Genomic DNA, 25,584 nt, shown 5'->3' with positions numbered 1-25,584 from the left:
TCCACAAAAGCTCTGTTAGATGGGCTTAGCTGTGATACTTGATGTTATCTGGGAAATAAACCCTTCTACACTGCAGTAGGGGTTTCTCCTATCCAAATGTGGGGTTTGTAATAAAAATTTGGATGAAAAACCCACACAACTCCCTTCCACGCTGATGCTTCAACATTTTGGAGGCAGTTTTCTAACTTTGCATCTCTGTTGCCATGCTCTGGTTCAGAACCCATCTCATCACTGGCTGCTCTGGTAACAAGTGAAGGGCTTGGATCCTTTGATCTTAGAGGGCACAGAGCTGCAGGACAGCTTGGGACTGAGTCCATCATATTGGGGTGAACAAATAAATGGCAATAATCAGGGTTAAACTGCTTAAGTATCATAGAATAGAATAGCATAGCATAGCATAGCATAGCATAGCATAGAATAGAATAGAATAGAATAGAATAGAATAGAATAGAATAGAATAGAATAGAATAGAACAGAACAGAACAGAATAGAATCAGCTGGGTTGGAAAGGACCTCTGAGATCATCAAGTCCAACCCTTGATCCACTGCTGCTGTATCAAGGTGGGAGAAATCTGGAACCAAGAGGGGCTGATGAAGGTATTCATAGCAGTTAAAATGCCTTTGTGCCATAAGACTGAAACTTGCTGTTCTTTCTAATAGCTGATGCAGCTCAATTTAAAATGTACTGTTTAAATAACCATTTTTTGAGAATTCCTACTGCTTTCTGCTCTAGAAAGCTGGTGTGTGGATCCACAATTGGGCTTGTGGATGGGCTGTGTGTGCTGACCAGCAGCTGAGAGGAAGGCAAGAGACCCAACCCCCAGGTTTGTGCATGGCAGGAACATCAAGTCCCTCTTTAAATGTCTGAACCACCGTCAAAACCATGCCCAAGGCTCTGAGTCCTGGCTCCTGAAGTGTCCCATGCCTCATGAGCTGATCTGTCTGCCTTGAGTCTTTCTTAATCCTGAGTTAAGTTCTCTTTTCTCTTAGTAGCACCAGACACTTTCCAGATGATGACATTATTTCTTGCACTCTTGTCTCACCCTGAATCTTCTCCCTCTGGGTTTAAGGACTGGCTGGCTGGGGAGTTCAGATCAGCTTTCAGATGGGGCTGCGTGGAAAGCAGGTGGAGAAATGGGGACTAGGGGGACTTCTCTGTGAACCCTGCACCAGGAAAACATTCCCATCAAAGGGTTGCCACTGGCTGGGAAAAGGAGGCACTAAAGGATTTATAAGTGTCACACAAAGTCCTCAAAGTCTCCTGGCAATGTCCAGCCCTGGCTGCTGCTTCTGGGCTGTAAGGGTCTGGGTGCTGGATGGGAGTCACATGGCCCTGAGCAGACTCTGGATTTGTAAGGGGAGGCAAAAGACTGAAACAGGATTTCTTTTATGGGTGAAATAACTGCTGAGATGGAGCAGAACAGTCTGCCTCTGGGAGGCACTTAGCCTCTGATTCACTGCTGGGATAAACTCCAGAAAAACCCTCTAAGGGAAACTCCAAATTTTACAAAGTAAATGTCAGGGAAGGAACCAGCCAGTTGAGTATAACCTAAAGTGCTAAATTGATTCCTTGAAGAAGAAAAACCCCCTTGACATTGCCTCAGTCCTGCAGGTGCAAGGGGAAAATGTCCAGCTCACACTGGCTGAGACAGAGCTCAGTCTCTCCCTCACTTGCTGGCCTCATGTGTTACCAGCTCCAGAGCTTGTCCCATGTACCCTACAGGAATGCTGAATAAGACAATGTTTCCTTAAAGGTTTCTTTTATTTTTCCCCTTTCTCTCCTGTTGGAGGTGATGGGCATCACACACCCCAGCTCCAGTTTAGGAATGAAGCTATTCCAGGATTTCAGACCATGCCGGAGCTCCCACTTGGGATTCTGAAATGGAAAGAAGAGTTTGCAGAAGGTGCTCTGGAGTCTGTCTGTAAGAACAGCAGTCCTTGTTGTGGCAGAGATCCAGCCTGGATTAATAAAACTGAAATCCTCATTTTATTATCTAGCTTGCACAAAACACCTGCAGACCAGCACAGATACAGTGCTCACAGGACCTTCCAACAGCAATTTGTCTTTCATTCTTTTATCTTAGATTTTTAGGACTGTGTGAAATTCAACATAGAAACTGTTTGTATCTTTTCATTCCAGGCAGAAGGTGCCTCCTTTAGTAGAATGACTGCAGAAATATATCCATGAGGACAATGGATATGAATTTGATGAACTTTTCTTCTATTAAAAAAACACCTTTATGCATTTTCCCATTACATGAATTGAGCTAGTTGGAAAGGCACATTTGGGAAGGATTTTCATCTGGACTTCCTGGGATACAGAGAGTATAGCCTAAGGATATGTTCACCTAGTCTAGTGATCACAAGAGGATGCTTAAATCCACCTTACCCCTTATTTTTCTGCTGTCATCCATCTCTAGATGAGGCATATTTGTGACTCTCTCAAGGGCTGTTTGTTCTAGAGCCTTCCTCCTTTGCACAGCAGCTTCTCTGATTTGTCATGAGTCTTACATAGTGTGTGAATTTCTATCTTCTCACACCTCAAGGGTGTCTTTTGGTCTAGATGCCAAGTTTGACGTAAAAGGAAAGGGCTCTTCCTTCCCACTACTCATATTTATGAGCTTCTGCTTGACTGGACAGGAGCAACCATGTGCTGACATGCAAAAGGGAGACCACAAAAGTGGATGCAATGGGGGCTGCATAACCCAAAATACTCTAAAATACTTGAGACCTGTGGTGCCTGGACATGTTTTGTTCATTGCTACCCTGTGGGAGCCTCAGCAGGTCATTGCATTAAGCTCCAAGTCCCTGTCAGTGTGCATGTGGCCATTGGTAATGCAAACCTGCACCCAAACCCATGCACAGGTTCACAGCACCATCAGAGAAGTGTCCTCCCTCCACCTGAAATGATTTTTACAAGTTTCTTACAGCAGATCCTGGAGAAAGAGGAGTGGACCTGTGAAATGTATTTACCACTGAGATGCATATAGCATATTATTATGACAACTTTCATGGGAGCTAAGCAGTGTTTGAGAGAGCTGGGAAAACCAAAAATGAACAAACAAAAAGGGCTGAAATCATTGCAAGACTGAAGCTGTGTAGCTCCCCAGTTATCAACAGAGCGATATTGATTTGTACCAGCTGCAGAGGTGACCCAGGTCACAACTCTCTGCTTCATTCCCCTTGCAGTTGCTGATGCTTGGAGGCCTTTCACTGAAGTCTCCATCACCCAGGACCCCGACACTAAGCTGCGCCCCACATGTTTCCCAGGACTGTACATTTTATCCTCACATCCCCAGTGCTCTGTGTCTGCCTCTCAGGGTCACATCACGTCACATCAGAGCAGGTCACAACAGACACACTGGCCTGTGATTGGAAGTGGCACTGCTCACCCGGGAGCAACGAAAGGAAAATGTTGAAAAAGTGACTTTTTTTGTTTTCCTTTCCAAATTTCCAAAAAGTGAAAAGTCAGAGTGCCCCAGAGCACTGGCAGCAGCCCATGGACAAAAGGGATGCTTCTCTCCCATCTTCTACCCTTCCAATGCCAGCTTACACTGGGGGACTCAAAAAGGCTTCTACAGTGAATAAACCAGGAGCAGGGGACTTCACCACTTTTTATCTTGCCATTTGGGAGTATAAACACAGGAGAAGCAAAGGGTGTTCTTCCTCCTCCCATCTACCCTTTAACCACAGCCAGATCCATTTATAGTGTTCTGTAGCTCTTCCAGGCTGGCTGAAATAAGTAGATTCTCAGAGACAGGGTATTTCCCTTCCCTCCAGCATTGCTGTAGGATTCTGTTGCTGCTTGTTACTGGAGAAATTTTATAGTCCTGCAAGTTGAGTCAAAGTCTTTATCTGTGTTTGGGAAAGAACACCCTTGTTATTTTAGCCTCAGGATCCTCATCTTGCAGCCCTGGGTAATTGGAACTAGCTGTTACTCATGCAAACATGGCACTTATGTTTATTTTGATCTCATTTCCACACAGAAAAGGTTCTGAAAGCCTCAAAAGTGTGTTGTGAGCCTTCCACTCCCACCAAGCTTCCCACATCGTTACTCTGCAAAGTCAAAGTATCTCCTTTAAAACCAGAGCAACTGCACAATCAGAGCAATGGCAGTCCTGGTGCTTGCATGAGCCTCAGCTACCAGGGCCAAGACCTTCCAGAAATTCCTTTTCAGGTGCTGAACAGGAGTAGAGCCATCAAGGTCACCTCCAGTTTGATCTTGGCATGTGCCATGCGTTCCTCTTTTCTTTTGAGTCCAGCAAGGACATTAGCATCTCTTTATAGGTGTGCTGCTTGCCTGGTCTGGTAGCTCTTCCAAAACCTGGCTATAGGCTTGTCCCTGCCAGGTAGAGTTTACTGTGGTAAGGAAAACTTAGTTTTTTTGTTGAACCTGATCTGAATAAATTTAAGGCAATAGCACTCAGTGGCTGTAGGACCCCAGCTGGCTCCCAGCTCCCAGCATAGGTTGAGTGGAGTTACTGGGGCAGATCCAGCAAGATAATTAACATGGCAAGCACGTGGTGCCTTTCCAGGAATGTGATGCTATCTCTGCTTTCACAGAACTTCAAACTAAGATGAGGCATTTTCTTGGAAAACAAGCTGTGGTTTCAGAATGATGCAGAAACTCCTGGTGAGTTCTTCTGCACTGTACCATGCCGAAGGTCACACAGAATTACAGAATTACCTTGGCTGGAAAGATCTTCAGGGTCATCAAGCCCAACCATTAACCTAATGCTCACAAGTCCTTAACTAAACTCTGTCCCTAGGCATTGTATCTCTCTGACTCTTCAGTACCTCCAGGGGTGGTGACATTACCTTGCTGGCACGTTTACCAACAAGCTCTGGCAGGCTGTCCATCCATTAGGGATGGACACAGAGGAGTGATCCCCAGGGAAGTGACCCTTAGCCCCCCTGACCCTTCTCTTCCCGCCACAGTCAGGTACCTTTAAGGTCACAGGGTCCCCCTGGTGACCATACGTGTCCAGGAGAGCCCTGCATGGTTATTTTCTATGACATCAAAATGGGCCCTAGAGCTACGTCATCACCCAGAACCTATAAATGGTGGCCCACAGCAGGTGGCCCACAGTCACTGAGCTTCTGGACTCCACAAGAGTTGGAAGAGAGGAGCCACAGCCAAGCGAGCAGTCGCCCACCTCTGTGTAGGCAACCAGAGAAGCACTTGCAGGAGGTGCAGAGAAAGAGGAGGCACCATGAGCTTCATGGCCGACATTGCTCAGTTGGCTGATGGTGTGGAGCCAATGGAGGTGGACCCACCTCATGACGTGGAAGATCCCATGGAGGTGGACCCACCACAGGAGCAGGAGGAACCCAGGAAGGTGGACCTGCCTCATGACAAGGAAGAGCCCATGGAAGTGGACCCACCTCAGGAGTAGGAGGAACCCAGGGAGGTGAATCCACCTCAAGATCAGGAGGAGCTTGTGAAGGTTGATTCACCTCCAGGATGTCTCCCCTTGCAGCACCACTTTGTGACAGGGCTTCCCTCCACAAGACTGGCGTGGTGGTGCCATAGGTGTCCTGCCCTGTCTGCAACCTTTGGCTCCATCACCACACCTGACACTGGCCAGAAGGCCCTTCCCCTGCACCTGGCCAGCCTGCAGCCTCACAATTTCCATCTCCCCAGCATCAACAATTCATTTATTGATGGCCGCAGCTCCCGTCAGCCCTTCCTTCCCACCCTCCCCAGCCCTTCTGAGGGGCTGCCATCTCCTCCACTCCTTGCCCCAGAGAAAGGAGGGGAGACAGGATGGCTTCTGCCACATTGATGTGCTAGGAGAAGGCCGTCAGAGGGTCAGTGGGATCCCTGAGGCCTGGATGTGGGCTTTGTTTGGGCTGAAGACCAGAACATGCCCTCCTGAGGGGAGGTTGGAGAGGGGGCCTGTAGAGTCCCCAGAAAAATATTTGTCTCAAAAACAGTCACCTTGGCAAAATGGACATTGCTCTCGGGTGGAGGCCTCATGCATAACCCACCTGGACTCTCTTCTCTCAAGGAGAGACCCTCATTTGTGTCACCACCCTGACAGGCAGGACACTGTCCTTATTCCATAAGGGACAGGGACAGGCAAGGTGTGCACAGCAGAGGCAGTGACATCTTGTGTGTGCCCCGGGTAAGGCCCCTGGAGAGGGTGTATGTGCAGAAAGCAGGGTTATTGCTGTGTCATCCCATCTGGAGGGGCCCAAGTGAACACCTGGATGAGCAACATGTGCCAAAGCTCCCCCTGAAAAGGTGGGGTCAGGAGGCATAAAAGAGGCACAGTCGAAATGCTGGATGTGTGCCCACCATCCGAGGACCACAGCTCCATACCGAGATCATTGCTGGATCCAAGGGTGGTGATATCTTTCCTATCTATCTTTATCTTTATCTCTGTCTCTGTTTCTAACCTAATTTCAGCACATGAGGGTAACATAGTTTGTTAAGTTTGTTAAGTTTTACTCCCCGTTGCCTTGCTAAGTTTTGCTAGTTGGAATCTGTTGTTTTGACAGCTTCCTAAAGTTTTGCTCAATTGTAACCCATTGCTTTGAAAGTACCATCATTTATAATTCTGCTACTTGTAATCTGACATACTTTATAACTTACTCGCTTTTGAATAAAATTGTGTAATGGTCTTACTCCTGAGTACCACGCAGAGAATTCCCAAACTTAATCTCACAGAATGGATTGTTAAAAGAAATCAATTGGAGGGGGAGGAGGATTGGGCCCAGCTGTACCCAGGCTCCTCTCTGAGGGAGTTTAGAAAGCAAGGGGGTCCAGATCGAATCTCCCTGGGTTGACCCCCATTCTGGGAACCCTTCCCATGCCCACTCTGTGGGATGTGATATTTAGTTTGGCCCCCACATCTGGGGAGCTGTGCTCACTTTGTGAGATGTGACAGTGCTGCACTCACCTCGTAGGGCATGACAAGGGCAGATGCTCCCTAGCTGAGGAAGAGCAGCAAATCAAGAGGAGACACCAAGCAGAAGGTCATTCCTCAGCAAGAGAATATTACAGTGGTCCTGCAGGCCTTAACATCTGTGAAAGTTTGCTGCAGTTCCTTCAAATAGCTACTCAGATTAGTAGGAGATGACTTTTTTTTCCCCACCCCCACTCCTGTTGGCGTGTTATCAGAAGAGATCAGACTAATTGTGCATTTATCTGGAATTACAGTTACAAAGCTGCTCTAATAAGGCAGTAATTCATATCTTGAGTGATTTATGGCCTGAGCCTGAAAGCCCTCTGAATCCATTGGCTCCACAGGGAATTCCTAAGGCAGCAAGATACAAGGTCATTGCAGAGCTGTGCCCCTTGTACTGCTGATACCCTGATGGGGTGGAACCAGCTCCTTCACTGCTCCACTTTTTTTTTTTTTTGGATTTACACAAAACATCCACCAAGTGGACCCAGAACAAACGCAGTTTTTATCCTACTTTCTTATTCAAATGGCATACTTAAACAACTCCAAAAATCATCTCCTGGCTTCCCCTGCTGTGCCACCTAGATGACTTGGGAGGAGTGGCAATTTTTCTTCACTCTGGAACTTGTACTGTTAAAATTCATTTAGCTCCAATAAAGGAGAGCAGTGAGCTTTTATAGTCCCTCTGAAGTAGTTTTAACTTAGGATTCAAAAGACAAAGACTGCTGTTGAATAGCAATGTTTATTTAGCACTTTAACATTTAAATCTTTCTCCATTTGGATCTGTCTTTCCTTTTGAACTGGAGGCACCAGTTTCTCTATTTGCTTGCAAAACTTTTTTTTTTTTTTTAAATCTCACACTGAATCCCCAGAAAACCCTCAGACATTCCTGCAAATCTCAAAGTTATCAAGGCATTAGCCCCCCTGCCTCCCTATTTAGACCTTTGAAGGCTGGTGTGACTAGAATTATTTTGGCCTTATATCTCAGCGTCTGAATAAAAAATGAAGGGAAGCATTTTGCAGTACTGTAGCCAGTACAATTACTAATTACTTATAGATTTTAGGTCACATTTGAAAAAGACAAATACTGAAATAAATGGATAATCATTTAGAGCTACCACCAACAGTTCGTTTAAATACTTTGGGTTAGATTCAAGTCTGTGTCATGGCAGAGCAGCTGCCTGTACTGATGCTTGCTCCAGCTTCCTACCAGTGCCAGTGAGAGCCAAACTGGCCCCTTTGCTCTGATCAGAAACACTTGTAACTGGAGCTTGGGAGCTGCACTGGTTTGTTGGGCCTTTACTGGACCATGCCAGTGGGAAGAGAGTTAACAAAGCAAAGCATGACCAGTTCGGACACCAAGTAAAACAGAAAAAAAAAAATAAAAATTGAGGGTTTTGAGTCTAGATCTGCCTTCCACCATGATGTTTAGCAGGAAAAGCTAAGAAATGTGTAGGTACACTTGTGGTGATGTGATCTCTGTGAACAACAGAGACTTCTGAAGACAGGGGTGAAAATCAATTAGTGACCTACCTATTACACGATGAGTTTAATCTTTAGATATAGACAGCGTGCAGATTAAAATTTTTACCTGTCTGTTAAATGAGCAGAGAAGTGACTCCTTTATTACAGTTGACATTTAATTTGATGGCTTTAAAGAACAACAACTGTCAGACAGAACAACTTCTTAGCTGTGAGGCAAATGAAATTGCCTTTTTTTTACATTTGCAACTGGAATCATCAATAATTTTTCTAAGGTGAGATGTGTTGTGTTTGCATTTAGCATAAAGCTCAGGTTTTGAAATCTTGGAAAATGGTCTTTTAGTTAGTAAACATTTTGCTTTCCAGCATCCCTGTATGCCTGGGTGGTTCCTCCAGTCGTGTGTGATTTCTGTTGAAGCTGTGAAAATCACATTCACCCTCTCAGCAACATCCATGGGAAACTCAAAGCTTTCTGCTTCATGTCATTTTTCTTTTTTGTGGCCTGACAGTAATGCCATTGAGATGTGGCAATGATGAGATAAATACTCTTTATTTATTAACACACATTCTCAGCAGGATCTTCTGTCATCTAAAGCTCCAAGGATGGGAGATCCTCACCTCTCTCTAGAGCTCTGCATGACTGAAAGAGGTGGAACATGCCTTCCCCCTTCCCAGGTGAGACACTTCATCTGCTTCCCTGTGGTTTTGGCAGATCCTTCCAGCCACAGCATGTATCCCACAGTCTCTCACATTTCCCCATTCCTTTGAGGTTCACAGAAAGCCCAGTTTTCACCCTAAAAGGAGAGAAGTCTCAGCTTGGTGCCATATAACTTCTATGAAATGTTTGTCTCCTTGGAAAAGCCATGACAACAGTGTCAGATATGTTAAAAATTACATTTTAGGGTTCTGTAGAAGATCTGTGTCCTCAAGGGCTTACTAACTTACCCCAGAAATACATGTGAGTCAGTGAGATAGGGAGATAAACTACCAAAATCCCCTAATTCTCCTCACCCCAAAATCTCTTCAGGTCACAAGGAGTGGTCGGGGACAGGAATGGGAGCATCTGAAAATAACAGCATTCCTCAGGGAAAGTATTCCTTTTTAATTAATTGTATCCCTTTTATCCATGGCAGTGTAATTGCATTTTGCTTAGCTAAATCTTTTTAATTGGTGCTGGGAGTGAACGATAAGCAAAGCTCTACAATTCCTTATTAGCTGTGCTAGATAGTGGAGGGCAGGGTAGGACACTTAGTTGGGAATCTTAAAATCTGGGAACAAACACCACAGCTGGTGAGGGAGGTGGGCTGGGCATGCGAGGCAGCCTCTGGGCTACCCATTTTCTTATCTCAGGGTTACCCCTTTTCATTGCTCACCAACTATCCCGTGGTGACTTGTGGAACTCTTCCTGTCCCAAGGGACCTTTCCTTGGGTGGGAGAAGCAGACGTGGGCTGTGACTACCTGGTGCTCCAAGTGTCACTGCTGACACCAGTGTCCTGCTCTCCCACCCATGGGGCAGGGGGGGAGCTGTGCACTGTCCCCTTGCTCACCCTCAGAGAGCACACGTCTGAGTTTTGCCTTAAAAAGAGAGTTTCTGGCCATGAAGAGTGGAGAGAAAAAACTGTAAAACTGTCCTGGCTGCCTGGCAGACCTCAATAAGCCAACAGACACAAGGTACTGAATTGCAAAGGTATATTTTTTTCTTTTCTTTTTTTTTCTTTTTCTTTCTCCTTTTCTTTTTCTTCTTTTTCTTTTTCTTCTTCTTTTCCTTTTCCTTTTTCTTTTTTTTTCTTTTTTCTTTTTTTCTTTTTTCCTCCTTTTTCTTTTTTCCTTTTTTCTTTTTCTTTTTCTTTTTCCTTTTCTTCTTCTTTTTCTTTTTCTTTTTCTTTTTCTTTTTCTTTTTCTTTTTCTTTTTCTTTTTCTTTTTCTTTTTCTTTTTCTTTTTCTTTTTCTTTTTCTTTTTCTTTTTCTTTTTCTTTTTCTTTTTCTTTTTCTTTTTCTTTTTCTTTTTCCTTTTCCTCTTCCTTTTTCTTTTTCTTTCTCCTTTTCCTTTTCTTCTTCTTCTCCCTCTTCTTCTTCTTCTTCCTCTTTTTTTTATTTTTTTTTTTTTTTTATTATTATTTTTATTTTTTTTTTATTATTATTTTCTTTGTTGTTTTTTCCAAAATACCTCTCTGGGAGGACTGGTTAACCACGGCTGGAGGTACCTGAGGTGAGAAGCCACCACAGGCTGCCTCAGCCTCTTAGACCCAGCCCCCCCCCACCTCTCTGGCATTTTGGCTCTCGCTGCATGTTCCATCAGCCCATTGAACAGCCAAACCAAGTCTGGGTCCCGCACACAGGTAGGGACATCACGGGGACCCCCCCAGCCGCATCATCGGGGACCTCCCATCCGCCACCTCCCTCCCTCTCCCGGGATGCGCTGCAGGACGTTTCTCAGTGCGAGGAAGCATCAGGAAAGAGGGATCCGCTGCTTGAACTGCCGCCTTCCCGGCACGGCAGGGCAGGGATCCCATCCATCCCCCGATCCCATCCCAACCGGGCTGATCCCAGCCCATCCGATCCCGGTCGGTACCGCGGGCTCCCTGCGCTGCCGTGGCGGAGCGGGTGGCGGCCCTTGAGCTCCCCTTAGTGTCGGGAAGGAGCATTTTTAACTTCTGTGAAGGTGACCTGTGGGGTGCCCCGGTGGCACCGCGCTGTCTGTCACCAGGGAAGTGCCCGGAGCTCTTCCCGCCGGTCCCGTGGGGCTGGTGGCATCCCCGTGGGCGGAATGACCAGTCCTGGTCCTTGGGAAACGCGTATTTGGCACAAGAATTGACGTGAAGTTAATCCAAGCTCAGCTGTCTCCATGCTAATTTTATCCCCTGGCTCTGAAAAGATCTGTGGGGTTTTTTGTTTGTTTGGCTTTGGTTTTTTTAGTTACTGGAGGGGGGAAGGGTTGTTTGGGGTTTTTGTTTTTTTTTTTTGTTTTTTTTTTTCTTATTATTAGATAAGGGTTTTCTCACCTCTGCTTTCACACAGCATCACAATGGGTGTGGCAATTTTTCCCAGGTGAAGAGCTGCCACAGGCTTCTGTGATTTTCAGTCCAACAGAATTTAGTGTGAACTTGTCAATCTGCTGAAGCTGGACTTCAAAATTTTATTTCTGGCACCTAGACTCGTGGCTCTGGCAGGAAGCAAGCCTGCAGCCCAAGTCTCACAGGCTTCACAGATCCTCCAGCCCATCTGCCTCTTACAAGAACTGGGAAGAATTTCTTCTTGTTTCAATGTGAGATGTGTTAAAGATCAGTGACTTATTTCTGGTTTTGCCATCATTTGGATAGAAGAGGATCATACATAAAATGTCCTGCTGCCACCATCCATCCTCTGCTGTTTATTCACTGCTGGACAACACTTGTCCGAGAGGATCCTTTGGGACTGGTACAGTCAGGAGGTTGAAATCACAGACACCTTGTCTTGGCCACAGTGATCTCCTCCAAATGATGTTATTTCTTGCATGTGGCACACCCTGCACTGGGCTTTAGCCTTCTCTTGCAGCTCAGACATGCTTTCTTTCATCAAGAAGAAATGGTTATTTCTAATTCTTGTGTGAGCTTTGTGTCCACAGCTCTCCTCCCAGCTAGCTGGGCTTCCCTTTCTGGATGGGGCATGCAGAGGGGTTTAATGAAGGCAAGGTTGGTTTTCCTGCCAAGCTCTGGTTTTGCCAGCGTGCTAATATTAACACAGGTTCTGTTCTTGGGATCCCTATTTCCCTTCCCAGGCCAGAATGAACTGCACTGGTATGCACTTAGCTGCTGGTTCCTGCATTCCCCAGTGAATGGAGGGGATTCCAGATTTTTCAGATTTTACATCTGCACTGCAAAGTGAAGGCATGGCAGGCTCAACATGTCATGCTCTTGTTTCTTGTTGCTGGACATGTAGCTTGGGTTCAACCTGTTCCTGCTGTGCTCAGGAGCAGATGGGATGGGCTATGGGTGTCCTTTGCCCTGGGCATGCAGACCTAACCCCTGGTGTCCTGATCTTAATTCTGGCACAACTGCTATTTCCTGGATGCCCATTCGCCAAAAATGAGATTTATGGGGATTTAAGTCCAGCCAAAGCTTTATCACTGGGGATATGGTGATCTTGCCTTTGGTGACAGTTTTGCCTGATGAAAAAAACAAGTATCTCAGCGTTTGGCCTGAAAAATCGTGAGAACTTAGCCACTAGCAAGGAAAGTGAGAAAATGGGAGCAGCAATTACAGTACATCATGCTGATGTATCAAGACTAGAATACAGCTCATTAAGCCTTTATTTACTGACAGTGGAGATGCTTTACAAACTGCCCCATGAGGAAAAAAAAGATGCAAGAAACCCCCACAGGCTCAGGACTGTCTGTGGGAGCTCAGCAGAAGCTGTGTCAGCTCAGGTGCTGGTACTCAGCATGCTGTCAGTAACAAGAACAGAAAGCTTTTGTCTTCTCATGCATATGAGTCACTGTCCACTTCCAGCATTTTCAGAACAGTTGTCACCCATCAGATTTCACCCACGGTTTGTGGCAGGTGCTCCTTGCCTCCTCTAAACCAGAGGAAGGAATGGTAAGTGTTTCTTTTCATTTTCCTGCTGTCAAAGGCATATGAGCGGGTAGTGAAAAACTCTTGGGATTCTCCAAGCTTCTTTCCTGAGGGCTGAGATCCACTAACAAATATTTCCTCTGGCTTAAAACAGTGATGAGCTTTGTTGCAGACTGCACTGTCACACCCTGCACAGTGCTGGGTCTTCTCACTCACAATGTCTCTGGATGCCCCATTGCTTGTTGATCTTACCAGCATTGCTCAGTTTTCCCACTTATATCTGAATTTCTAAGCACTAAAAACAAGTTTCAAAGCTGTGTAGACAAATGCAATTGTGACTACCATTAGAGCAGAGGTGTGGGGCTGCTCACATGCATTTCTGACACTTTAAATCAAGTGTCTGCAAGCAGGTTGTTGTGATCAGTGCCCAGCTACATGTACAGAGAAGTGGCTTGTCACCTGTAGAGAAGGTTCTTGTCACCTGCTGTATGCCCTGTGCTGGTGGAGAAGGAGCAGAGAACACTTGGGCCTTAAGAAGGAGAAGCCTTGAGGTTGTTAACTCAGGCACATATAAGATTTTCTGTTAAGTGAGGAGTCTGTAGTTTAGGGCGTTTATTATCACTCTGGAAGTTTAATTAGCTGATACTTTCCCATTATTCCTTTCTACATTGTCCCTTTGCTTTACTAATTTCTAAAGGTATGAAACGCTTCACTTTATACATCAGATAAGGTAAGGAGTATTGCTCCTGGGAACAGGGTAAACTGACATAAAAGGCAGAGGACTTGGCCAAAGTAAAAAAAACAAGTTCTGTGCTGAACCAGGATAGTACTGCACCTAAATCCCAGGCTCTTATTTTTGCACTTTAACTTATGGGCAGCATGATCTTTGGAGAACATTTATATTTGCGTGCCAGAGAGATCGTCTGCTGGTTTCTGAGCATCTGCTGTCTTCAGTGCTTGTGCTTCACTGGAGGTTTTAGGCTTGAGTTCACAGTTGTATGGTGATGAAGATGGACCAGCCAGCTCAGCTGCAGTGATTGCCCATTTCTGCAGGCTGATCCCCTTTTTTCTTATTGCATTAAGGTAAAAGGGGACCACCTCTTCTCCCCTGTGGACTTAAAAGGTCACACATGTGTGGGCTACTGCAGGTGAGCTGGAAGCAGGCAGACAACTGGAAAAGCTGTGGACTGGCTCTCATGCCTGAGCTCCAGTTGTTACATGACTGCTGGGATGTTTCAGGTTACCTGTGGGTCTTGGAACTGTTACTGATTTGTGGAAAATTCAACTTTCTATTTTTATGACTTGGTAAAGAGACTATAAGCATAGCTTGATGAAATTAGGTTCACAGTATGAAGAAGAGCCCCATGGAGAGCAGAGGCAGTTAGCAGCTCCCAGGGCAGCCTCTGTGTCCCATCACACGCATTCCACCCCAGCATCCTCGTTGTGGGAGCAGTTGTTCACACCCCAGGCAGGCTTCTGACAGTCGAAAATTGAATATTCAACCCCACTGCAATTCACGTCATCAAGCCAAATTTTTCCAGTGCCTTTGAAAGATGAATTGAACAAACAAACAATCAAAATGTTGGACAAAAGAAAGAGGAATATGCACTTTTTTTTTTTTTTTTTTTTCCTAAAGAGACCTCTGTGAATAGCAGGCATGCATTGGGTTGCACATTTGGCTTGTGGGAAATCAAGCCTTAGGGAATGAGCTGTCCCTTTGAGGAGATTCTCTCTGCTGTTCTGCTGCTCACATAGGGGACCTTGCTGGGATAATTTTTGGGGCATGCAGAACCTCCCATGCCAGGCCTGGGAGGTGGAAGCCTCTTGAGGACTCACCTGCTGTGGCTGTGAAGGCAGCAACTGAATGGCTATATCCCAGCATTCTGCAGACCACGGTGGCTTCCTCAATGTTCCAGCCATCATCACATATTGTTCCCCAGATCCCTTGGTAAAGGATTTCCACACGGCCCCTCCTGCCCCCTTCTGCGATTCGTATTACGTGACTGAAGTTGACTGATAGTGAAGAGAGGCAAAAAAATCTCCTGGTTATATGGGCATGAGGGACAAAGCATGAAAGACAGAAGCAGTGATTGCCCCAAAAGGATGGGTGTTCCCATCTCCATGGCTGAAGCCAAGGTGAGATCAGAAGTTGCTGGTAGCTCAAATTAACAAAATGCAAAGTCCTCTCCTGTGTCTCCATGTGCTACAGCCCAGCACATGGAGCCCTTGGTTCTGTTACTTGTGCTGCAGGTTAGCCAGTGTGCATTGGTTAATCAGATAGATATGATGCCAAAAAGCAAGGGAGAGAGAAGAAGAAATAAAATTCCATTACCTCCTCCTCCCTTTTCACCTTTGTTCCCTTTTGGTCCTTCAGAACCTGTTCCAAATTAAAAAAAACAATGAAATATTTGGCAGCTGTGTGTGGGAAAATCCAATTACTAACTTTTTCTGAATAATGGATGAGTCAAAGATACAAGGGCTCCCTTGTGAAATGGATCCTCTGAAGTGACTAAGGGTATGAAAAAGAAACGTGGCAAGAAAAGTAGGATAACATAGAGCAAAGTCCTCCTAACATGTGACCCAAGAAAAGGGACACTCACTCATGAAAATGTAACTTATTCCCATTTGACATCTCTGATAGCCTTTGGGCTCTCCAAAATCAGGCATTTTATCTTTTTTTTTATAGTATTTGCAGGAAGATCTACATCATGGGGCTTGCTTAGGTCCTGCCATGGGACAGCAGAAAGCCAGCCCCAGCAGTCCTGCATGCCTCTGCACAGCATCCTGGTCCTCAGAGAAGAGGTGTTTGAAAAAACCCAGTGAGCATTTTTCCACAAAAGCACTTTCCTTCACAAAGCACATGTTACCTTCTCCTTCTGCAGACCAGGAGCTGGCACCATCCCAGAGAGCAGTACCTAATCTGGAGTCACCAGAAGAGGAGTGCATGGAAGAGCCCCAGATAGGGCCCAGTTTATTTTATTACTGAGGATTCTTGTATTGTTCAGTGTGAACATTTAAAAGAAAAAAAACATCTGGAGCATTGTTCAGCTCCTGTGGCCCTTTGTAATTCCTGGTTTTGGGTTTTTTTACTGCAAGTCTTAGAAGAATTTTTGGAAGTATTCTGTGGTTGGAAGGGAGGGGGGGTAGGGATGGGGACTATCTGTAATGTTGGCCCTTCTAAACTATTTTTGTGTCCTACAATTAGCAAGGCATAGTTAAATAGCTGTAGTGCTTCCAGTTCTTGTTCCTGACTGCCACTTTTATGTGGGATTTAACCCAGCAGCATGGGAAAAGATGCTGCAAGATGTCTCTGTACAAACTCAAGAGGAATCTTGGTTGTTCCATTTTTCTGTGAGATCAGGGTTCTGAAGGACATCTAAAGCATCTGTTTGCCTGCATGTCTTTCAGCACACCTCCCAAGGTGTAAATGTGACACTCTGCTCATTCATCTTCTGGGAAGCCTGCTCTGCCTGTTGAGTTCCTCCAAAAGAGCTCTGTAAACATGCCCCAGAGCAGCATATCCCAGTCTGTGATGGACAATCCCAAACCCAAATGCACCTTCAGCTCCACAGACCCCATGGCAAACAGCCTTACCACGGAGTCCACGCTCTCCTTTTTCTCCTTTTTGTCCTGGCAGACCTTTTGGACCTTGACTGCCAGTATCACCCTTGCTTCCTTTTTCACCAGGTTGGCCTGGGATGCCTGGGTGAAAAACAAGAAAGTCATTGCCTTGGTCCCTTCCCAAGGAAAGAACTTGATGAGCAGTTCACACAGACAAAAATGGGGCATGGGATATGGCATTTAGAGTGCTTTGCATCATCAGTGAAATTCATACTGTCAAGCGAGGCTTTACCTGGTGGGCCATAAATTCCATTTGTTCCCTTTTGCCCTGGAAGACCTAAGATCATCAAAAGAAACAAAAATTTATAAGGCAGATATCGAGACATTTATAAAAGGTTGATTTTATATGATTTAAATTTGATTTTTAAAAGATTTTAACTCGTCTGATGTAGCTGTCTACACTACAAATGTGTTTCTAAAGTGGGGGTCTTATAGCCCTTTATACTCAGCGAAGTCCTTGTCAACACAGAAAATACGGGCAGTGGAAAATCATCTGCCACTGAAGACCCTCCAGCTGGATCCTTAGTGAGCATATATAGGGAGTCCAGACATGTAAATTTAGGTGCATCAGGTATATGTAAGCACATAACACGGTGCCAGGTGACTCCCATCCCTCTCATCCAGGCATCAATGAATGCAGAAGGGTGCTGCACTTGGACCTTCATCACCCCTTGATGGAGACAAGATGTGGTGTTCACTATATAAATTCAGGGTTAAAAAGCTTGATTCAAGAGCAATACATGGGGACTGGATTGTATTACAAGAGATCACCAAATCATTTCGGTGCCTTGGACAGAGAGGTGGCCTTCTTCAGACAGAAGGGTTAAGAAAAGGCCTAGATTAAGTGCTCCAAGCTGGCTTCTGAAGATACATCTTCCTGCACCACTAGAGAGGAGACCAGGACAGATGCTTGCTAGTGAATACCCTTCCCCACCAGATTTACAGCCAGTAAAATTAGTCCTAACTCCAGGGCAGGGAGGGCCTCGTTTAGTTCATCTCAAACTGCTGATTTATCTGTGCATTTTCAATTTATATAAAAGTGCAGGCAACATCCCCTGTTCATGCACCTTACAGATGATTGCAGCAACCTCACCAAGGAGTGGGCAGCCCCTCAGCAGTCTGGCAGAGGTCCAGACCCACCATGGCTTCCTGGGATGCATTGGGGTTCCAAGAACAGGACCCAATAAATCTCCTTGCTGCTGTGGATCTCTCTCCAGTGTCTGCATGGTGTGTGTGCTGTTGACTCCATAACTGTTTTATTCTCCTTTACCTGGATCTCCTTTGTCTCCCTTTTCACCTCTGAGTCCTTCAGGGCCTGGAATTCCTAAAATTGGAAACCAGTCAGTAAGGGTGAAGGCTGGAGAAGGAGGTCAGCAAGCCACAGGTTTGAGCAGCATTGTACCTGGACTACCACTGAGGCCATGGTCACCCTTCTGCCCTTTCTGCCCGGGTCTGCCTTCAGGGCCAGGGTTTCCCTTGGGTCCAGGATTTCCGGGAATGCCTTGAGGTTGAGCAAAAGCAGCAGATGTCAAATGCAACCCAACATATGAAGGAGGAAAAAGAAAGACAGCTCAGCCACCACCCCCCACGCTGTGCAGGTTGAGGTGTTCCCTCTGAAGGCAAAGCCAACACTGAGCCTCTCCAAATTTCGAGAGGTAATTGCAGTGGGGAAGTGAGTGATGGCCTGGAGTGAAAGGCTGTGAGGACCTGGCTCCTTGCAGACTGTCAGCCTTGAGAGGCAAAGGTGCTTTCCTAAAAGAGCAGCCAGTTTCTGCCCTTGTGTGTGCACATGTGTTTGGAAGGAGATGGCTCTCCATGGTACAGGACCCTTCTTTCCTTCTCATTTTCCTGCACAGTGAGTGGAATCCAGATGAGTCTACCGAGGCTGTAGGATGGATTTGTACAATGTTGGCATGGCTTCTCCATCTAAGCTCCATCTTGTCTTCCCCATACTGAGTTCTAGACTGACTGTAGCTTTTCTGGTGTTGAAGCATCACCTGAAAGAGATCAGTCTCATATTGCCAGAAGAAACCACACCGTACTGCTTACCTGCCTCTCCTTGTGGTCCAGGAGGTCCTGGCTGCCCCATGCTACCTGTAACAACATTATAGGATCAGTGCTAATGTGGCTTAGCCAAACCCTTCAGCTGGGGCAGCCCTCCCCCATGGCACCTGTGCTGATGGTGGATTGTGCTGTGTCTCCTGAACTTACCCTTCAAACCCATCGTTCCTGGGATTCCCTGGTCTCCCTGAGGACCCATCATTCCACGGGGTCCAGGGATTCCCTTGTTGCCCATTTCACCTTTCTGTCCTTGAGGACCTACAAAACAGCACAACACAAGCATAAATTAAAAAATCCAGCCTCATTGTTTCTGCAGCCAGTGGAGTATCTATCTCCATCCAGCTGCACCACCAGCAGATTTGAGTTTTGTACCCACATTCACCACCCAGTAGCATTCCTGTAAAGCTGTAGGAGGACAGTGATGGATGGATGGATGGATGGATGGATGGATGGATGGATGGATGGATGGATGGCACCTCAACAGGCTGCCTGAGCCACCTCTGGCTTTGCCTGACTGTCTGGCCAGACCTTTGTCTGACCTGCTGTTAAAGACTGACAGTGATACCACAGCACCTCCCCAGTCTATCCCTCAAACTACCTGTGACATTAGAATGTTTTCCTCTCTAGTTAAGTATCCCTTACTGCAGCCTGAACACTTCCCTTCTCCTGGCCACAGTGGAGATAAAGGACAGCTTATGTCCCTCCTGTGCTTCCAGGGAATTGCCACATCTCCCCTTGGCCTTCTCTTCCCTGAACAGTGACCAGCATGACTGAAAGACCTCAATTATTTGGAACTGACTCATTTAAAGACTGACATCTCCTTCATCTTTCTGCTTCAAAATTACCCCAAAGTCCTCACTTCTTGATGTTTCTCCTATTTTCACTTTTCTGGAGCAACTTTTACTAATGGGAACACTGGAGCACATGGGGGCTGATAGAAGATCTGAGGAAGCTTTAACCAATCTGCCCAACCATCCTCCCTGGTCTGTACCCCACACCTTCTGCTTTCTTTTGCTATCTTGCTTTCAGCCTTTCCTCCCTGGGAGTAGCCCTCATGAGGCCACCGCATGACAGCTAAACAGATCTCCAGGAGATGCCCACGAGTGCACATTACACGGGTGAAACACAGGGCATAATTCTTCCACTTAAGGTGTATGTAAATCAGGCTTAGAGAAGATATAAAGTTCTCAGAAGTAGGTTTTACTAAAGTGAGGATTAATATCGATGTGCCTGTGCATATGAATTATATTCTTTTTTATTTCTTTTTTTTTTTTTTTTTTTTTTTTTTTTTTTTTTTTTTATCCCATGAAAATCCTACTGCAAACATTGCTTCTTTAATCTGGGATTGGCTGATAATTGAATACCTGTGGCTTTCATTAGACAAGGGTCACTCTATAAAGAGACTCCCAGGGTGCAGAGTTAACATTTTGCACATCCCCTTCCCCCAGCCCTCCTCTGGGAGCTGTGCTGAAGTGTGACACCAAATGAAATCCCTTCAGATCAAGGTGAGTGTCCTGTTCATCCAGCTCCTTACTGAGTAGAAAGCCACATTCAGAGCTGCCCGGATTTTTATGAAATATCTGACCTATGAAGACTTCTTCTGGTATCTTTAGTAGAGTGAGTTTAAACAGGAGTACCTGGAGGAATCTTAAAAATGGTGAGGTAGTGAAGAAGTCTTACCTGCAAGCCCCATTTCTCCTTTTTCCCCTCTCACTCCTGGTGCACCTGTTGGGCCAGGAAGACCAGGATCTCCTTTGCTCCCCTTCATTCCTTTCAGTCCTGGTGCACCTGCAAGAACAACAATATTTTTCTGATGCTCCATCAGGTGTTGTGCCTGGCAAAGGGCAGCAGCAGGATACGCAGTTCAGCTGCAGGCAGGAGCCAAACTCTGTTCTCCATGTACTTGAGGCAAGCTGGGGACAGTGGGGAACTGACCCACCATGACTGTTACACCTTGACTTTTAAAATAAGAATTTTTCCAGGTATGCTTTGCTTTTTTTGCACATTAGTTTTACACAGGCTTATTTTCTTGAACTCAGATGACACTCCTACTGACTTATACCTTGACTGAGGACAAGGTTGCCCATAAAATCATCCATAAAACCACTTTATGTTCATTCACAGAAGTAATTCAGGTGTCAAAAAAGCCTTACCTTGGATTCCTTGGTCTCCCTTTGTCCCCCGTGGTCCCTGTAGCCCTAGAATGTAAAATACATCTATCAGCTGACACACATCATCTATTCACAGTAATGGCTAAGAAGAAGAGATGAATATTTTAATCATCCTTTGTGCCTGCACCTTTGGTCACACCGCTGAGGCCAATCTTCAGCTGGCAGGGACCAGCAGAACTGCTTGAGTGAAGTCCATGGAGCTTGGCTGAGTGTGTGCCTGGGCAGGAGCCAGCTGTTTTCCAGCCAAACTCAGCTTAGGGGAACCTTTGGGGAGATCTTTTCTGAAACTGCACTGAACCATTGGGCTCTGATGTATAATAATGGTGTTTGGCCGGAGGTGCTGTTTCAGTGTTGTAAATGAAGCCAGGAAGATAGGAAAATATGATTTAAATATATATATATATACATTTTCTTCAGAAAATCTCATCTATCTAGCCAAGAACTAGGGATGGATGAGAGACAGATCTGACCTAACAAGGTTTCTATCTTAGATCCTCATCATACAATCATAGAAACTCTGGTTTCTCTGGATATTCCCTAGTCTGGTCTCTGTTCAAAATGAAGCAAATATTAGATCAGAATTTGCTTCATCCTCACAGTCCAGAGACATTTATCTCCTGCAGTGGGTGTACTTGCACCCCAAACTCCCAGGTGCCCAGAGCAGCAGCTTGTGCATGGCTGTGGAGGGAAGTTCTTGCACAGGGAAGCTCCTTAGGAAATCTGTGGGGTCATTTCCCCAGGAACAGGTTGGGCGAGGTCCCACATCTGCCACTTTGTGTTATATGCACTGTTCCTTACACACACTGCTCACCCTGGGGCCATATAGAGCAGGGATTGGAGAGATCTCCTGGAATTGTCCTGGAGTGAGTTGTGCAGCAGGACTTGATAATTCTAGGGCAGAAAGTCCATCTGTCTGCTGGACATGGGATCCTCTCTTGTCTCACATGGAGATTTGGGATGATTATTGCAGATAATGACCAGGTACAGTGCTTCCATCACCCCTGAGCTTTTCTGGTGGAGTAGAAGTAAGGAGGGGGAGTTAAAACCCTCCTCCCTGGTGGTCACTTGGGCAAACCCAGGCTCCTGGGAGATCAGTCAAAAGGGGCACAAAGTGTCCTCAAGGCCAGGGCACTGAGTGTCTGCACATTGGTAAGACCTGGGTCTGCACATTGAAATCCTAAATCCTCCCTTCAAGTCTCTTAGGGGAAAAAAGAATGGAAGAGAAGAGGAAAAGTTGCTCATGGCTCATTTACTAACATACCTGGTGGACCAGGATCTCCTTTGCGTCCAGGAGGCCCTGAAAAGAAATATTTAATGGATATTTTTCAGTACTCAGCACTCAGTGAGGAACATACTAGTCTGAAGTTGATAGGCTTGAGGACTGGGCTGAAGACACCACTCTTTTGGAGGGCACCCTTAGCCTAAGTCTGCAAGTTATGGGAGGGGAGGGCAGCCTGGAGCCAAGGGGCTGCACAGGGCTGGCTCCAGCTCCTCCAGGTGTATCCAACTCCCTGTCCAGGGCATCTGGAGACAGCCTCCAGCCCCATGCACTGGGACATCACTAAATGACAGGAAGACCAAACCTTGCCCTAGTTATTTGTTCATTTGAACTAAGTTTTTGGCCCAGCTGTGCCAGTGATGCAGAGGAATCAGCTCTCCCCACTATACAGACAGCATGGAGAAATGGAGCCATACCTGCAGTCTTAGAGATGTTGTTCATCATCACCATCAGGTTTGCATTGCTTCTTTTAATTATTATGATTTCCTCTTCTAAGCTTCTCCTCCAGTCTTGATCATATCCTATATGCATCTCTGTAGAGTTTCTCTCCCAAACCAGCTTGTTAGAAAAGGATCTTTCCAGGAAGTCTTCTGTATAGGGGGTATTTTCTTCCTGCCATTTTGATATCTCTCCCTGCATCTTAAACACTGGGGAAACAAAAGGACCATGCAGTGAATATTCCCTGCCCAATCCAACTGGGAAATGCCTATTTGGCAGAGGACCTCCTCCAGCACCCACGGGGGACACCACAGTCTGAGCCATGGAGGTGGTTTTCATGGGCATATCCTTGCTGCAGCCTGCAGTGCTTTTGCAAACTCACAGCACATCCATGGGATGGGGGAATGGTTTCCTGCAGAGGCTGCTTTGACTCACGGACTACAGAGGAGCCTTGGAGGCTTCCTACCTGTGGGGTCATCCCTGCTTACCCGTGTCCCCAAGAGCACCCAGCCAAGCTGTCTTTTGATGTCAAGCCCAGAGGAAGGTTGCAGGTTACCTTTATATGCCAGCAGCCCCTGGCCAGCTGTCAGCACCAGCAGGTAGAGCCCCAGGGCTGTCCGAGTACAGCAAGCAGATGGCTTCCTCTGGACTTGAGGCTCTGGAAACCAAGAGAAGTAAGGCAGACACCCTCTCACATCTCTCCTGCTACAAACTCTGCTCACTTCCAGCCATTTCAGGCTTGGCCACAGTAAATGAGCAGCAAGGTCCCTCTGTGAGAGTGCCAGGTCCTGCAGCCACCCCAGCTTTGCACTGCAGTTCACTCAGTCGCCTTTTCCTCAGCCAATTCAAGCAGCTCACTTGAGTCATCAAGATGTAATCCAGCCTATAACAGTATGAGTGTGGTAGCTGTCCCCATTCCCAGTTACTTTCCAGTATCTAAAGGGGGCATAGAAGAAAGCTGGGAAGGGCTTTTTACATGGGTGTGTAGTGAGAGGACAAGGGGAAATGGTTGAAGAGGGGAGATTTCATTTAGACATTAGGAAGTTTTTTCCTGTGAGGATGGTGAGACACTGGCACAGGTTGCCCAAGTTGTGGCTGCCCCATCCCTGGAAGTGTCCAAGGCAAGGTTGCTTTTAGCAACCTGGTTTGCTGGGAGGTGTCCCTGCCCATTCAAGGAGGTTGGAACTGGATGATCTTTAAGGTCCCTTCCAACCCAAACCATTCAGTGTTATTCTATGATTCTCCATCAATAAACTCCCTCTTTCCATTGCTGTCAGTCATCCCATGCTGACAGTTCAGAGGGCTGCTCAAAGCCCATGCCTTCCCATCCAGAGCATCCAGGGTCCCACCAGTGAGTTGTGTGTATGTTGAAACAATGAAAAATCAATAATAAACTGAACCACAGAACAAATTAAAACAAGTTGTAAACCTTTGAAAAAAATTAGTCACCAGCAAGTGTAAAAGAAATAAGCTGCTTTGTCAAATTTTGGCCTTTAGGGAGAAAAAAGTATTTCAGAAGTGTTAATAACTATTTCAGACATTCAGTAAGTTACCCTTAATTGAGGTTTTTTTCAAAGTCATGTAATCAGGAGTTTAAAGTCTTAGCTTTAAAAGAGTGCAATGATTTAATTAGTTTTACAATAGAATTCTTTAGTCAGCAATGAAGTATTTATATTCAGCTAAAAATTCATAAACTTGCATTTTTTATTGGATCTGGTGATTTCAGTATCTTTGCTATTAAGACATGAAAGTTACACTCAGTGAAATAGGGCATTTTCTATAACAGGAAAAGAACTAATTTTTTTTTTTCTGCTACTCAGCATCAGCTTTGAGCTAGAAAGGACACTTTCACATACTTCTCTTTTCAAATGGTCAGTTAATTTAGTAGCAAAATCAATGTAAAAAGCATTTAATAAGCAATATAAATGCAATATTTCATTTTTATGCACTGCTTTCTTCACGCACCACATAAAATCTCTATCAATAATTTAATAAAAGAAATCTTACCACTTATCTGAAAGGTTGTTGTAGCAGCTGAGGCAAACCCAATCTTGTCTGAAATACTGAAAGAGTTCATATCACTTGAATTTCCATCTTCTCCATATGTGTCTTTATTTTTCATGACAATTTTCTTGTGGCTAACCTAAAGCCTTGTCAGATTATGGACAATGAAGACCTGAAGGACAATAAAGAACTTCCTCTCTGCCTCCTGATTTGATATGCTTTCTGATATGCTTTTCCTATCTGCTCAGTTTTTATAGACTTGCCAGAACTCTGATGTGGTAATTTGAAGTTCCTCAAAAAATCCCACAGCTAAGATATTCAGCTGTGCTTGCGTGCTCATCTGAGGACACCATGTCCACAGAGCTTTGGTCAGGATCCTGCAAGAAGTTCAACCTGAGTTATTCAACATCTCTGGAGCTTAGTGAGGTGTCCATGTTGCTCCTAACACAAGGAAACCTCCTCAAGAAGCCAAAAAGATGCCAGGTTCAATAATAACCTGGAGATCCATCCCCTGGGAGGGGAGGTGAAGCATGATATGGCAGTGAAAAACATATGAATTTGCACCAAGATGATGAAGACTGAAGTGCAAGGAAGAAAAGATTCAGGAGTTGTTGTAAAGACAAGGGGATGCTGAAGCCCAAAAGAGTTCAGGATGTCATGGAGAAGAGACACTTGCAGCCACCATGCCAAGACTCTCTCCAGAGTCTGCTTTCTCCCTGACCCATTTACCACACCCATAGACAAAATTTCTACCACTTCACCAAGGGCATTTAGTGGTAGAAGAAGGAGTAATGGTTTCAAGCTGGAATAGTATAGATTTAGGTTAGACATTAGGAAAAAATTCTTTCCTGTGATGGTGGTGAGGCACTGGCACAGGATGCTCAGAGAAGCTGTGGCTGCCCCATCCCTGGAAGTGCTCAAGGCCAGGTTGGATGGGACTTGGAGCAACCTGGGCTGGTGGGAGGTGTCCCTGCCCATTCAAGGAGGCTGGACCTGGATGATCTTTAAGGTCCCTTCCAGCCCCAACCATTCTGTGATTCCTTGCTCACATTCTGTAAAACCAGCC

At 45.7% G+C, this 25,584-nt stretch overlaps 1 protein-coding gene and 1 long non-coding RNA gene across 3 annotated transcripts; both read right to left on the bottom strand.

The window, feature by feature from the left end:
- Nucleotides 1-1,743: 1,743 nt before the first annotated feature.
- On the bottom strand, nt 1,744-4,990 carry LOC139797261 (uncharacterized). Of its 2 annotated transcripts, none has more exons than XR_011726377.1 (2): nt 2,390-4,990; nt 1,744-1,876 (listed from the first exon to the last, which is right to left on the bottom strand). It is a non-coding gene; the product is annotated as an uncharacterized lncRNA (long non-coding RNA). The 2 variants fall into 2 exon arrangements; XR_011726378.1 differs by having other exon boundaries at nt 4,688-4,990.
- A 7,655-nt stretch (nt 4,991-12,645) lies between these two features.
- MARCO (macrophage receptor with collagenous structure) lies at nt 12,646-24,754 on the bottom strand. Its single transcript, XM_071746532.1, has 15 exons — nt 24,522-24,754; nt 23,071-23,172; nt 22,493-22,723; nt 22,059-22,094; nt 20,780-20,824; nt 20,307-20,414; nt 18,777-18,884; nt 18,615-18,659; nt 17,968-18,066; nt 17,836-17,889; nt 16,798-16,842; nt 16,539-16,646; nt 15,277-15,321; nt 14,781-14,957; nt 12,646-14,488 (listed from the first exon to the last, which is right to left on the bottom strand). Exons 1-15 carry the CDS (start codon nt 24,634-24,636, stop codon nt 14,358-14,360), a joined length of 1,449 nt encoding a protein of 482 aa, XP_071602633.1. The 5' UTR covers nt 24,637-24,754; the 3' UTR covers nt 12,646-14,357.
- Between the last annotated feature and the right edge of the window lie 830 nt (nt 24,755-25,584).

The sequence above is a fragment of the Heliangelus exortis genome, chromosome 6 (assembly GCF_036169615.1).
Source record: "Heliangelus exortis chromosome 6, bHelExo1.hap1, whole genome shotgun sequence".
Classification (NCBI taxonomy): Eukaryota; Metazoa; Chordata; class Aves; order Apodiformes; family Trochilidae; genus Heliangelus; species Heliangelus exortis.
This window is presented reverse-complemented; position numbering and strand designations above follow the sequence as displayed.